Genomic DNA, 15,437 nt, shown 5'->3' with positions numbered 1-15,437 from the left:
CGGGACGTGGACAACTGACACCCACACGGTTACCAGAAACCACTGGCCCTGGACCCCCTCACATTCTCCCTGCCTATGAGCTGGAGCTCGACCACACGCCAGGACGGCACCCGCAAGCAGGGCCTTCATTTACCATCTGTGTCCCAGACCCCCACTGAAGTCTGGGAAAGACTGAGGACCCCTCTCTCAGAATAATGTTTATAATGCATAAGATTATAAGAGAAACCAATTACACTGAAATACAATTATTAGAATATTAAGTAAAGAATATGTGCAAAAGACTAAAAATGTGCTTTCTTTATTAATATCCTACATAAGAACTAGAAGCAGATCTAATAACTTCCATCATTTCAAAGGGGTGACAAGCACACCATTATTCTGAGATATCTCCAGGAACTGTACATATGATATGAAAATATTCATGATCTCTGCTGGTGACAACGCCCCAAGTGGCTCGTAGCCAATATTCATAATGGAAGGAAATCTTAAGTTTTTACTTATAGGTTAATAAAGAGGCAACATTTTTTCCCAAAGTTCACGTTACCCCTCCTGAATTCTATCTGTGGACTCTGGGGGTCTGTGGAACCCCCACTGAAAACCCCTTTCCCGGGAGACTGTAGAACAGGACCCTGGGTTCCTGGATGACCTTGTGGGCCAGAGCTCGAAGCTTCCAGAACACTCTCCCTCAGATGAGAAAGAAATAAACTCTTATATGCTTTAAGCAACTGTGTATCTGGTCTCTTTATCCTAGTAATACAAATACCCAATTGTCACCCGTCCATGGCATCCCTGGCACTCCTGGGCACACAATCACTCCTCTCTCCCCATAGCACTTGGCAAGCCACCCCTTAGTGCATGTAGCCTTTGGGGGGCAACTGTCCACCTCCAGTCCATCTCCCACACTAGACTGGGAGCTCCTGAGGGCAAGAACAGTGCCTGGGTCACTGGACACCCCAGCACCTTGCATGTGACTCAGAGAGGGGCGTGGTGAAGGTTCGCCAAAAGAATGAATGAACGCGTTAATATTTCCGTGGCACCTGCAATGGCGCGGGTGCAGCTCTAAGCCCTTGCGGGCATTCTTCCACACTATGCTCACACAACACACTGACCACGTGGGTTCTGCTATTATCCCCACCCCCTCCTAGCCCGGCGAGGACACAGAGGCACCGGGAGGCTAAATGACCTTGCCCAGGGTGATGCATTAGTAAGGAGAGGGGTGTGAGTCAGGGCAGCGAGACCTGGGCCTGTGCCCTGAGCCCCTGGCTCTCCCCAGCGAGTGGCGGCAGCCTGAGGTCGCCTACCTTGATGATGATCTTCTCCCGCAGCTGGCTGGGCGAGGGCAGCTGGTCAGCACTGGCCTCCGTGGGCTTCATCAGCAGCAGGTCGCCAAACACCTCCTTGAACACTCTGGCCATGTAGCGCTGCTGCTCCACACCACAGTGCTCCTCAATGGACAGGATCACGGGGAAGCTGTGGGCGGCAGGGGCCGGCCGGTCAGCAAGGGGGCAGGCTGGGGACCCCAACCGTGCCTGGCCTTCAGACGGGCAGGCTGGCTCAATAAGGGGAAGCAGAGTCACTGAACAACCACGTGGTTTCCCGGTGCAAGCCTCCTCCAGGCTCTGGAACCAGGCAGTGGCTTGCGCTCCTGGCCTGTGGAGGGTGCCACCACTCAGCAGAGGGCTTGGCAGTGACAGGTCAGGATGGAGCCCAGGCTGGTGTGTTTGCATCCGTGTGTGCGTGTACGTGTGTGTCCGTCCGTCCATCCGTGTGTGGGCAGAGGGAGGGAAGTCTGTCTGCTCCACCTTAGCTGCCCTTCCCTTAAAGGTCAACCACCTGGAAATCAGACAACTGACCTTGAGGTGACAAAGGCATGGTCTTTGATGGCCTGCACGACGTCATCAAACTTGATCTTGGTGGTCCGCGTCCAGCCGTGGTAGATGATGGGCTTCCCATCGGGCCCGTCCCAGCAGTCCACTGGCGGGAGAAACCACCTGCCTCACCGCCTGCCCGTCACACGCACCTCACGAGCCCGCCGAGGGCACACTCGCCCCGCCAGCCCCGAGGTCGGCCCTGCCCCCCACGCCAGCTCAGTTACTAGAACACGGGGGGCGAGCCTAATAACTACACTCGGGCCACCTGTGTGCATGCGTTACCTCTGCGGTTAAGGGAAGATTTTGGTTGTTTAATTATAGGTCCTTTTGTAATGTAATACATTTGTCCAAAAGAAACTATTTTAAATGTTTCTCTTCTAGAGAGATATTTACCTTGTGTTTTATTTTCTGATTTTACTTGTCTAAAGCCTGGCTTGCTTTTTTTTTTTGCTAGTAGAAATAACATGCAGTAATGCGAAAATTTATTCTCAAAGGTTCATAGTAAAATATTCAAACAGAACTAGATTACGCAGAAGGTGAACATCCCTACATCTTCATCCCCCAGAGGTAACAGGAGCCGACAGTTCCGAACTTAATTTTCTCCCATTTGCTCTTTCCTGGAGGGGGGAGTGAGTATAAACTAGGAATACTCTGCAGGAAATGAAGGTTTGATACCATGATGAATTTTCCCATTTTATAAAATGGGAGCCTAAATCCGTGGTTTGTGCCTTCTCTCAGCCTAACGCTATGAGCTTCTGGGTCGGGTCAGGCCGGGGAATAGGAGGGAGCAAGCAGCTGGGTCCTGGGCAGCTGCAGGTGCCCGGAATCACCTGTATCAGGTTATCTGTGAGCACCCGTGACAAGAACGGTCAGGATGGCACCCGTGGCTGGGCCAGCTGCTAAAACTCAAAGGCATTTATTTGCCTTCCTATAAAAAAATTTTTAGAAGCCAGGAAGGAAACTGAGGAAGGACAGAAGGGCAGTGAAGTCACCTCTGCTGCTGGCCTCCCAGGCCTTCCACCGATCAGGACATTTTCTAGATGGGTTTGTGGCGCCAACCCGGCCAGACTCATCACCGCTCCTTGTGTTGGGGACAATTTTCTTCTGAGAAAAGGTCCCTGCCATTGATGGCCACATCCCTTAGCCCAAATGCTCTGAGCACCTGGTTTCTCCCTTGGCCTTTCCCACTCATCCCACTATTCAGCTTTAAAACCAAAAAAAGCATCAAGCTGTGAGTGGCAGGGGCCAACCAGCTCAGCAAGGGGGCAGGCACTCCGGCTGTGCCTGCCCGGCAGAGAACTGGGGACCCCAGCTGTGCCTGCCCAGCAGAGGGGCAGGTGGGCTCAGTCAGGGGGAGCAGGTCACCGAACAACCACATGGTTTCCCAGCACCAGCTTCCTCCGCGCTCTGGAACCAGAGTGACTTGGGTTCTTGGCCGGCAGAGGGCGCCAACAATGAGCGGAGGACTTGTTGGCAGTGACCATTAACCTCAATTCTTGGTGTTATCTCCACCAGGAAAAGGCTACTCACGCTCAATGCAGCGACAGCCCATGCGCAGACAGCGGATATAGGCCTCCGTGGATGACTCACTCCGCAGCTGGTCACCTGTGAGGTACCTGAAGGAGAGGAGGCGGGCCTGCACCTCAGGGTGTCCTTGGGGAACTTCTCAGCCCAAGCTCCCAAAGGCCTGAGAGTTCTTCCTGTCTAGAAAGACCCACGGTTAGGATCTGGGCCAGACACTTGCCACCGTGTGGCCACGCCTTAGACTCAGGCAGGATGTAAACAATATCCACCTTGGTCATCCAAGCGTAGGGTCAAGACCACTTTAATTTTTCTTTATTGTTGAAAGTATTACAGATGTCCCCTTTTTCCCCCATTGACCCCCTCCACCCCATTCCTGCCCCCTCCCCAGGCCTTCACCACACCACTGTCTGTGTCCATGGGCCGTGCATATATGCATGTAACTTAATCTCTTCCCACCCACCCCCCTTCCCTCTGAGAATCACCAGTCTGTTGCATGCTTCCATGTCTCTGGATCTATTTTGTTAGTTTCTTTTGTTCATTAGATTCCATATATAAGAAGTGAGATATGTGATGTTTGTCTTTCTCTGCTTAGCTATTTCCCTTAGCATAATACCCTCCAGGTCCCTCCATGCTGTCTCAAAGTGTAAGAGATCCTTTTTTACAGCTGCATAGTATTCCATGGTGTGAATGTCCCACAGCTTTTTTATCCACTCATCTACTGAGGGGCACCTGAGCTGCTTCCAGATCTTAGCTATTGTAAATAACGCTGCTATGAACATAGGGGTGCATATTTTCTTTCTGACTGGTATTTTGGGCTTTTTAGGATACATTCCTAGAAGTGGGATCACTGGGTCAAATGGCAGTTCCATATTTAATTTTTTGAGGAAACTCCATACTGTTTTCCATAAGGATCATGTGTTCTTTTGAAAACTTGGTCAAAGGGTGTCAGGAGTGATATTAATGGCAGATGATAAATTAACAACCCTCTGTTGGCTGCCCACTAGCCCTCAATCTAAATAGGGCAGAGATGGGCCATCATTCTGATATGCGGAAGCCAGGTACTGAACAACTATTGGTGGAATTTACTACGCTATGAACTATGTCCACTAGCCATAAAAATGCATACTTTTTACAATCTCCTCCTCACCCTGTTCCCCTTTCGAAGAGTTTATGTTCCTTAAATGTCTTATGGGTTCGGTAGAGTTCACCATTCTAAGACACAACTCTTAAACCAATGGACATGGTAGGAGAGAGAAAACCATGAAATAAATTTTTCCCTGAACAAGACTTTACCTTCTAAAATACCTGGAGATAAGCTCAAGGGCTTTCTCGCCAGCTCCTGCTTGGAATGACACTTGGGACACCACCAATCTACAGCTCTCTGGGTGCCCAGGATCCAAGACCTTCACCCTCTCACCTTATAAGGCAGACTAAATATTGAAACTTGAGTGCAACATCATTTCTCTCTTCCAATCTATTCTCTTTTTTGCAATCAAGGTAATCTTCCAAAGATATAAATTTGAACATGTTGCTCTCTGGCTTAAAAGCCATCAGTGGCTCCCACTGTCCCTGCTGTCCCTTAAAGATTCCACTCAAGCTGACCCTGCTGGCCTCGTATCCTGCCACTTACCCCCCACACCCCAGATTCTACAGTCTAATCTTAACAGACCCCTCTCAGTTCCTCCTGCCCCTGGACCTTTGCACATGCTGTTCCTCTAACACCCTCTTCCTCACCTCACCACCTGTTCTCCTCTCACCAACTTCTGTCCTGTTAAGATTCAAAGGAGGTCTTTTCCCCTCCGAGCACATGACGACAGTGCTGTTCTGTCCTGCCCTGTTCACTGCTATAGCCCCAGTTCCCAGCAAGCACAGGGTAGACAATAAATATCAGTTCAATGACTAATTCATTTGCTCTGCTGTGCCTACTATGAGATGCCCAAACCATGAAAACCAGCTTTACTGATTGGCTTTTTAGGGCCACAGCAAAAGGATGATCTTTGCAACGCCAACTGGGAAAGAGAGGTGCATTCCTCCGCCCCTTCCAGAAGCATTTTTTTATTCCGGTCTGAGCAGCATGGCCCTGCACTGTACCCCTTTCCCACACGCTTTGCCAAAGTAGTGCAGTGGAACACCCACCCTACTGCCCTTCATCTGCCACCTAGCCAGGCCGGTGGCAAAACTCACGTGTTATGTGATGAGGAGATCCAGTAATGCGACAAGGGGTTGTTCATGTCCTGCATGTCCACCACGTCATACTTCTCGTCCCAAATGCTGTTCTCCCGGGAAAACAGGTATGTGAGGAACTGGGTGGGGTCACAAACACAAAGATGGGATCATCACGGTGAAGGATGGTGGCATCGGGCTCTGTCTGTGCCAGCACAGGAAAATGGCAGCTCTGACACACTAACTCCGCAGACGGGCTCCAGGCCTCCCTGACCCAGGTTTCCACGCAGAAGCTCAGACAGCAACAGGCGGTACTGACACGTGTCACTGACCTATATAATGTTTTCCTTTGTAATGTGCATCCTAAAATATTTGCTACATGAGTACATGCTTCCCATATATAATAACTTTTATAATAATAATGACATTAACATTTGTGAACCCACCAGTGTGCCAAACAAAACATTAACAATATCATAACTTTTTTTTTTTAATCTTCACCCAAGGATATTTTTTCCATTGCTTTTCAGAGAGAGTGGAAGGCAGAGGGAGGGAGGGAGGAAGGGAGAGAGAAATCAATGTGAGAGACACGTCAACTGGTTGCCTTCCACATGCGCCCCAACCAGGGCCGAGGATCGAGCCTGCAACCGAGGTAGGTGCCCTTGGCCGGAGTCGAACCTGGGACCCTTTGGTCTGCAGGCTGTCGCTCTAACAAAACTAGCCAGGACAGTATCATAACATTTTAAAAGGCAGGAAATTTCATATCGCAATTCTTAACCTCTTAAAAAAAAAAAATCAGCCCTGGTCAGTGTGGCTCAGTGGTTAGAGCACTGGCCCGCGCACCGAAGGGTCGCGGGTTCGATTCCCAGTCAAGGGCACAGACCCTGGGTTGCAGGTTTGATCCCCAGCCCCTGCTGGGGTCTATGCCAGAGGCAACCGATAGATGTGTCTCTCTCACGTCGATGTTTCCCTCTCTTGCCTCCCTCCTCCCTCTCTAAAAATCAATGGAAAAAATATCCTCAGGTGATAATTAAAACAACAAAAAACAAATATACACACACACACGTGTGTATGCAGATATATATATATAATAAAAATTAAATAATAATTTTAAAAATCAGCAGATTGAGTGACACTGGGTAACACTGTGCTTCCTGGTAACAACCTGACAGGGGACAGGAGCTGCCACTTCCCCCTCAGTCTTACTCAGGGCCAAGTGCAACCATTTCCGCAGCTCACAGGAGTCCCCAAAACCTCTGAATGTGGTGCGCTTACAACGTGCTCCCGGGCAACAGATGCCCTCTCGTGGCAAAAGCAAGAAACGCACCCAGGAAACAAGGCCCGCAGCCGAGTAAAAGGAAAAGACTGGAAGGAAACCAGCCCGTGACCGGCAGCTCGCAAGGAGCCCGCTCACCTCATCAACAAACAAGAAGGGCTCCGCAGTTTCCCTCATCGTGTCGTCGATAAACTTGGTCATCCTCTCACGGACTTTGTTCAGATCCTGAGCCCAAAGTTCCTTAGAATGACAAAGAAAACAAAAATCACCAAAAAGAGTTACGTCAGGCCGTCGATCGGGGTGACTGGCCCGGCTGGCCCTGGGCAGGTCACATCCCCGCTCCGTTACGTGGGCGTAACAACACTGACGCACAGCGTTTCCGTGAGAACACGTAATTTAAAGTAACTTTGTTTTCCTCTCCAAACCCTCAAACCCCAAGTATCCATCAGGCAAAGGGAGGAAACAGGACTCACAGACTTAACTTTGACTAATGCTCTCTGGGTTCCGCATATTATAAGCCTCTATCGTTAAGAATAATAAAAGCAAACGGGCCACCAGATGTGTGTGTGGTCAGATGGGGAGGCTCAGCCCAGGGCGTACGAAAGGAGGAAAAGCTTAAGCACAGACACAAATGAGGCGGGGAGAAATGGCCTCCCCGGCCTGTGGGCGCCCATCGACGACGGACCGTGCTGTTGATTCTTGCAAATCTCCTCGGATAAGGGACACAAAATAGCTAGGAGCCTGGGGAGCGGCCAGTTCGTTTGTATACAGGGGTGTTAAAATCTTTGCATATCACAACATGACACTCAAATTGCAGGATACTTCATGCAAACGCCTCGCCAGGCCTAGATGTCCCCAAAAGGCCGGAGGCTTCCTCCTTCCTTCTGCGAAACTTTCTCATAAAAAGCTGATAGAACCTGGAACCTGGTGACGGTCAATAAGAAACCTTCTGCCTCAAGGAGTTTAAACTACAAATAGTCTGGGGGTTAAAAAAATGAATCTACTTGGTAAAAATGAATCTACTTGGGGGTTAAAAAAATGAATCGTACAAGGCATCTGTGTTAATGAAAATAAGGGTAGTGGTGAGAGGAACAATCCATGGCGGGTGATGGCAGCCAACACTGGGCACAGACTGCATGCCAGGCTCAGTGCTAAATCTTTTTCGCACAGTGGCTCCCTGTGAACTCACACAACCCCTCATTATATAAATGGGGAAACTGAGGTGTCGAGTCCTTAAATAACATGGCCCAACGTTGAGCTTGAGAGCAACTCACACACGTCAGTTTGGGGGGGGGGGGGTCTTCCTTTTCACCCCCTTTCTATAGTGTGACCCATACCCCTAGGACTGGAGCATATTTAACCAGTCCCCTAATGGAGATTTAAATTCGTTCCAAGTTTTCATTTCTATTGCAAATGATGCCATCATTGGCTTTAGGATAAGTTCCTAGGAGGGCAATTATTTATAAACCTCTTTTCAAAGTTTTCATTTTAATTGCATTTTGCCAAAGTGCTTCCTAGAAAACTTGCACTAATTTGCACACCAAGTGCTACAGTGACTATGCCCCATATGAGCATCCATCACACCAAACAAATGTCCTAGGTGACTAGCTCTGCTTCATGTCATCACCCCACAGAGCACCAGGCACATGGGACATTAAGGGTCAGCCAGGCTAATGGCTCAGGGTCCCCATCTTTGCATCACGTCTGCTCTGTTCCTATCACACTCACACAGATGCTCATGGGCTGTCTTGCAGGGGAAGAGCTGCCCATATCCCTGGTCTCTGAGGACAGCCCAGCAAAGGGGCTGGGGTAGGGGGTGGAGAGGGAGCCTGTCACTCTCTCCTGTAATAAAATTAAGCAGCATTAGGCGGTGAAATCTGGGATGTAAGGCTACTTGTCCCCAGGAGGTTAGCCATGTACCTGCTGACAGGGAGAAAATTCTGAGATGTCCTAAATTCAATTACAGCAGACTAGAGGGTGAAAGGAAGGGACAAGAGAGATTAGTCAGTTAACTGCAGGGCAAAACCAACAGAAGGCTGCTTGCATTCCTGAGTATATGCTGAAACCCTGAATTAACTCCCAGGTAGCTATTTTCACAATTACCTGAAGAAGATAGGTGCCACCAGACACCTCCGTGTCTTGTTTACAAATGAACTTTCTGGACCGTTTCCTACCACCTAACCAAAGGAGCACATACTTCTTCCCTCGGGGCTCGGCCCCGGTCCCAGAACCAGCCCCGCTTCAGCTTCTCCCACCCCCTGGATCTGCAGCCAATGCAAATTCTTTCAAAGCAACTGACATCTCTCTTCCCCACCCTGTTGACATGAAAAAGCCCGTTGGCTCCAGGACAGCGAGCGCTTGTCCTCCCCACCAGCCCTGCGGCTGCGGGTGCAGGCCGCATGCCCCAGGCCCTGGCCCTTGTCTGGCCAGCGTTTGGCTCAATCAACCCCTTCTTTCAGAACAGCTTTCGGTCACGAATATATTTGGTGTAACACTTCTATCGCTCCCTACAAAGGTGAGTCATTCAGGGCAAGGAAGAGCACGGCGAAGAGAAGAAACCGCACGCCTCCCTCTCTGCTTCACTGTACTGGCCGCTCAGCACGGAGCGTGTAATTGTGCCCAGTGGAACGAACGTGCCCCCTTGCATTGCACTTCCCCCTGGTGGCAGCTCAGGCTGAGCAAATAAGCCTCCTCTGACCTCCTGCATTCAGCCCCCACATGGGGCAAGCACGGCACCTCCACGTCCTCAGTGACCATTCACGTTACAGCCACAGCCCGGGCCCTCCGCGGGGCTGCCCTGCGCAAAGGGCGTGTGTCTACGCGCTGTGTTCTTTACAATCAAGGAAACCTGAACACAGGCTGTGTGTTGGATGACAAAGAAATTAGTGTTGCGTGTGCAAGGTATAATAGGAGTGTTGTTTTGTTTTTTTTTAAAGAAGCCCATTTGATAAGAGAGACATGCTGACTATTTACAAGTAAAATGATACATTGTCTTAAAGATACGTTGCGGTTTACTTTAGAATTTTCCAGCCAAGAATAGAGAAGGGGGGAAGGGAAGGGAGATACAGGGGTGTGAGATGGAGGACAGGTGTAACAAGACTGGCAAATGTTCATAATTTTTTAATCGGAGTGATGGGTACGTGGTGGTCCTATGTCAGTTTGGCTACTTTTGTGCATGTTTAAAACATTCTGTAATACAAAGGGTTTTTTTTAAACATAAATGAACTGAATATTGTTGTGAAGCTAAAATTGCTCTAAAAAAAAGTCTTTTAAAAAACAAAATTAAATAGAGAAAATGTAAGTGAGATGCCAGTGATATAAATAATGAAATAGATGTGATTATGCACGTAGATACATATACACAAAGATCAATACACGCTTCTCTGACCCCCCACGATTCTGAGGTGGGGCTCTCATCCCCATTTAAAAAAACTGGGATACAGAAAGGTCAAAGTACTGCTCAAGGTCACACAGCTAGTAAGAGGACCTCAGCTTTACCTCGGGCTACTCGGTTTCTCAGCTGGGCCCTGTTAACTTTTGGGGTCAGGTAATTCCTTGCTGTGGGAGGGCTGACATGTATCTTTTAGGATGTTGAGCAGCATCTCTGATCTCAACCTGCTACATGCCAGCAGTGCCCCCAGTTGTGGCCATCCAAACTGGCTCCAGATAGTGCCCTGGGGGGCAGAAGAGCCCAGTGGGAAACCACTGCCCAACACAGAACCCATGGGCTCTGCCACCAGTTTGGAGCCTGTATGTAAATACCCCAGGAGCCTTCCCACATGTCATTGTTTAAGGACAACTACACTCACATCCCCCAGAGGACCCGGCAGGCTCACCACCTTGGTCACATTCTCCATCAGCGAGAGAAGGCTTCCTGAGCAAGTGACACCTAAGCTGAGCCAGAAGGAGCAGAAGCCAGCCAGGTGAGGACACACCTTCCTGCAGGCAGTCACCCTGACCGCCTGACTTGGAGAAACCCTCACTTTTGCCCTTCCTCAGTTTGTGCTTGGAAAAGGAGCTAATGAGAGGCTGGTCTCACTCCAGAGTCTAAGACAGCAGAGTGGCACTGGACAGGGAGACGACGACTGTTTCATGACTACCGGGGGCCAGGAGAAGGCAGATGGTGAGAATCCACCCAGGAAGCTGCTCCCAGCTCCCCGCCCGTCCTTCTGTCCCCTCACCTGCTGTTCGTGCAGGAGAAACCGCTGGAAGTCATGCAGGTGAACAGCGGAGGCGTCAGGCCGGTCGGTGTTGCTGCCCTCGGGGAAAGAGAGGGTATTTAGAGAGGGACACGCTTCAACAGTCAGGAGGCCATTCCTGCCAGCAGGCCGCCTGCCACCCGACACCCTGCCAAGACCCTCCTCGGTGCCAGGCGCAGCTTGTCAACAGGAAGACAAAGGTGGCCTGGATGACATTCCTGGCCTGTAACGACGCAGAGAACGCGGCAACCTTGGCGGGTGGGCCCTGATGGTTCCGGCGGCGAGGAGGGAGGGCACAGCCACGCGTGTGCACAGCAAATGCTCGGGCAGGCTGCACGCGAACGGCGTTTAGGGGGTCGGACAACTAACGGGGGCCACATCCAAGTGTCTCCTTAGAAGCCACAATGCAGAGTGTGCTGAGCCACCACCGAGGGCTCTGAAGCAGGAGTGGGGGTCAGATGAGGCCCCCCAGGCTCTGGGCGGATGGGGAGAGTCAGCTAGAACATGCAAGACTTGGGCCGTGGAGCAAGCAGAGGCCCCTTGTTGGGAGAACTTTCCATCTGGGATGAGGGAACCCTTCGCCGTGGATAAAGGAGGACCACCTCGGCCAGCAGCTTGCTGACAGATGGCCTTGGAGAGGATGTTCGTGGCTGTCAAAACACCGGGACCCCCTTGCAGGGGCACAGGCAACACTGGCCTCTATGGAGAGCGCCTTCTGTAGAACAGAGCTGTCCAGGGGAGTTTGTACTTGTCCCTGAGCACTTGCAAGCGGGGTCAGGGTGGGGTCTTTTTAAAATACAGGAGATAAAACACGCTGTAAGCTCTCTCCCTTTACTAAACACTCAGGGTCCAAAAGTCGACTGTCTCTGTATCAGTGTATTTCTAACCTTTTCTGCTAACCAGCATAAGGGTGCATCATAGCTTTTCATTCATTCACTAGTCTTTTCATTGAAATGCTATATAAACATCCGATTTGTTTTTATACACTCCGAAGTCTTGGGCTTTCTGGTTTAGAAGGCGACAGAGGGAATAACTACCGGAGTGTCCGCATCAATGAGGGTTGGTTCCAAAGAGCAGGTCCAGGTCACTGTGCCACAGATCACGCTCTAGGTGCTATTAACTCCATGGGAAACCTTTCTCCCAGGCAGACAGGCTTGGGAAACACATAACACTTTATAAATCCCCTACTTGGGGGACTGGTAGCACAGTCAAGGTCCTGACAAATCCTGTAGCACTTACTTTTTAATAATATCATTATGACTCTACACAAGTCCTTGCCACACACCATGTGAAGCACTTTATATGCTTCGACTCATTGTAATTCATTTGTACCTGCTTAACCAGGAATTTCCCAAACTCACCTGGCCACTAACATTGTTTGAATTTGTATAAAAAACCTATTCACCAGTCATGTTCTATGAAGCACAATCCAGGCAAGGGGGTCCTGAAGCAAGCAGGCTTCTCTACAGAACCTTCGGGCCACCCTCTCAACAGTCCACAAACTCTGTGGCTACTGTTCATGTTTATCCATGTCATAGGCTTGGCATAGCCAATCCCCAGATAGGAGGGACCCCCTCACCCCAGGGACCACCCACAGAGGCGGCCCTCCCAGAGTCAGCTAGCTGGACTGGGAGGACCCCCATGGGCACCAATAACCGGCACAGCCACCCCGAACAACAGTAATCCAGAAGAGGTGCCTCACCCCAAGATGAACACGGAGGAATCTTTTTTGAATTCATCAAGAATCTGAAATAGAAAACAGAAGGAAAACACAAAACAAGAACAGTAGACAGGTCAAACCACTTAATGCAAATGAACAGATCTGGGGTGTTAAAAACTTAACGCTATATAATTTGGGTGATTTACTAATGCAAATGAATGGACTTTTTTTCTGTTAATTATCACTGTAATTTGTGTGACTTGTAAGTAGTCAAATATAACCAGAACTTACGAAGCCAAAGGCAGAAGTCTTCCTCACCTCTTTCATAACCTTATTACTGAGAATCAATCATTCTTAATAAATTTGTAAGTTTTCTTCTAGAATTTATTTTATGGCTATTAGTCTAATTATATCTTTTTTTTAAATATATATATCTTTATTGATTTCAGAGAGAAGAAGGGAGAGGGAGAGAGACAGAAACATCAACGATGAGAGAGTCATTGATTGGCTGCAGCCCGCAACCCGGGCGTGTGCCCTGACCGGGAATCGAACCCCGATCTCCTGGATCCTAGGTCGACGCTCTACCGCTGAGCCACGCCCAGCTGGGCTCTAGTGACTTTCACACTCATCATTTAAAAATGTGTGCACCCTCAACCGCCAATCCTTCATTTAGTTAACCCCAGAGTCTTTTTTTTTTTTCCTAGCTCCTTTTATTTATTTATTTTTTTAACCCCAGAGTCTTGTGGTGCAGGGATCACCACCCCCATTACACAGATAAGAAGACTGAGGCTGGGAGTGGTCAGTGGCTGGCCCAAGACCACACAGCTGATTGGAAAAACCAGATAACCCATCTGGCTCCAACTCCCTACTCTCGGCTCCCTCTCAGCTCCGCTTTGGACCCACCTGTGCCACCTGCGAAGCCCTTTGCCAACAGTAACAGCAGCAGCTTCTGTTTGCGGCGTGCACACCACCCACCAGACACCACATTCCATGCATTGCGCTGAATGCCCCACTTTTTAAGCTTTATACTTTTGGGGCCTTTTTTTATTGCAAAAGTAACAGACCAACTTGGAACAAATCAAAGAAAACTGAGGTGTGCCAAGAAAAATGTAATTATATCTCCTGCTCATCTTTCCAAACTCCTCCAGGACACACACAAAATTAACATTAAATGTGAGGTGTTCACAAAAACAAACACAAATGATATATGGGAGGATTACTGTATTGCTTTGTTTTTACAAAAAAAAAAACAGACCTAGCTCCTCGCGTGAACCTGCTGCTGACTTTCCTCACAAAATATCATGAACATCCTTCCGCATCAACAGAAACACAACTGCCCGGGAATGCATCGGCTGCTGATGCTGCGGAGCATGGCTGGCCCATAATTTACCCAGCTATTCCCCTACCAAGGGGCACTCAGATGGTGCCCAGGTATTTCGCCGATGAAAGTAATGCTGCAATAAACAATCCAGTGACACACTCTTAGGTCCCAGTGCTTTCATTTCTCTAAAACAGAGTTCCCAAAATGCCACTGTCAGGCCAAGATGTATTTTTAAATTTAAACTAGCATATTATTTTAAAATTTAATTTTAATTTAATTCTAACAGCATATTATCTTAAATATATATTCTCATAAAAATGAATTAAAAGTATGAATTAATAGTAACCATCTCTGAGTAGAGGGCAACCCAAGGCTGGTTACTATTAATAATTTGATCAATTTCCTCCCAGAATGTGATAATTCAGTAGAGCTGGTGAACTTTTTCACTTTAATAGACTCAGATTAAATTCCAATCAGATTTATGGCCATTCATATTCCCACCAAGAAGGTATACGAGCCAAGTCCCCACACTTCCTCACAGCACCATCACGTTTAAAAATGTTTGCCAGTCTAACAGATGAATGGTGTGTCACTGTCATTCCCACTTTACATTTCTGTGACTAGACAGGAGACCCCTCTGGTGTTCTTAGGAACGTGCTGGACTTTGAAACACAGGGGAAACAAACATATCATTCGATCATTTGCTCTAGAATCACCTTACCGATTTTTGCTGTTCAAACATAAGTTTTTTATAGAAGAGATGGAACTGTTCAAAGCTGAATTCATCTTTGTGCACGCCTATTTCCTGTAAATATAAAAAAAAAAAAAAAAAGTGACCACACGATTTTGGGTGTCCACCACAAGAATGCCTCCTCCCTGTTTACAGAAATAGGACACTTTTCTACAACATTGGCTAAAAACAAACCAGCATTCCTCTGAGCCCAAACTGTCCCACAAGTTTCCTGATTTATCTGCCTGAAGAACATACCCAACAGGAACCCCAACAGGTAAAATCCTTCCCGTGACCCCCAAAAGGAAAGAGTCCTGACCAGAAGTCCAAGAGCCATAACGAGAACTCCTCCTTTTGGGAGCACTGAAGACACTTTCAAATCTATACTGGGGTTACTGGGGTGCAGTGCTGTTGGGTTCCTTGACAAGAGTTGGTATCTCTCTGGGGCCAGAAAGGGTGTCTCCATATCACCTCCATCCTTACATCATTCAGAAACACCCCACCTCACCTGCTCTACCTCATCACGACCCCTGGAGTGACTTTACCTGCCCCAGATCTACCCACAGCTTAATCACACAAGAACAAAAACAAATTAAATAATGGGTGGAAGGAGGAATGAGTGGACGGAGGGGTGGGTGGGAGGAAGGGTGGGAGGACTGATAGGTGGGAAGCAAGGGGAAGGGCAGAGAACAG

The 15,437-nt window shown here is 48.7% G+C and overlaps 1 protein-coding gene across 1 annotated transcript in view; it reads right to left on the bottom strand.

Moving 5' to 3' along the window:
* PLCG2 (phospholipase C gamma 2) overlaps positions 1 to 15,437 on the bottom strand; it is a 130,387-nt gene that overhangs the window by 53,383 nt on the left and 61,567 nt on the right. The window contains exons 7-14 of the mRNA XM_081119519.1: positions 14,736 to 14,819; positions 12,736 to 12,779; positions 11,016 to 11,088; positions 6,973 to 7,074; positions 5,580 to 5,698; positions 3,402 to 3,487; positions 1,854 to 1,974; positions 1,302 to 1,470 (exon numbers count right to left, since the gene is read on the bottom strand). Coding sequence (XP_080975645.1) covers positions 1,302 to 1,470; positions 1,854 to 1,974; positions 3,402 to 3,487; positions 5,580 to 5,698; positions 6,973 to 7,074; positions 11,016 to 11,088; positions 12,736 to 12,779; positions 14,736 to 14,819 — 798 coding nt within the window. The remainder of the gene's footprint in view (positions 1 to 1,301; positions 1,471 to 1,853; positions 1,975 to 3,401; positions 3,488 to 5,579; positions 5,699 to 6,972; positions 7,075 to 11,015; positions 11,089 to 12,735; positions 12,780 to 14,735; positions 14,820 to 15,437) is intronic.

This window comes from Miniopterus schreibersii (assembly GCF_964146895.1).
Source record: "Miniopterus schreibersii genome assembly, chromosome: 18".
NCBI lineage: Eukaryota > Metazoa > Chordata > Mammalia > Chiroptera > Miniopteridae > Miniopterus > Miniopterus schreibersii.
This window is presented reverse-complemented; position numbering and strand designations above follow the sequence as displayed.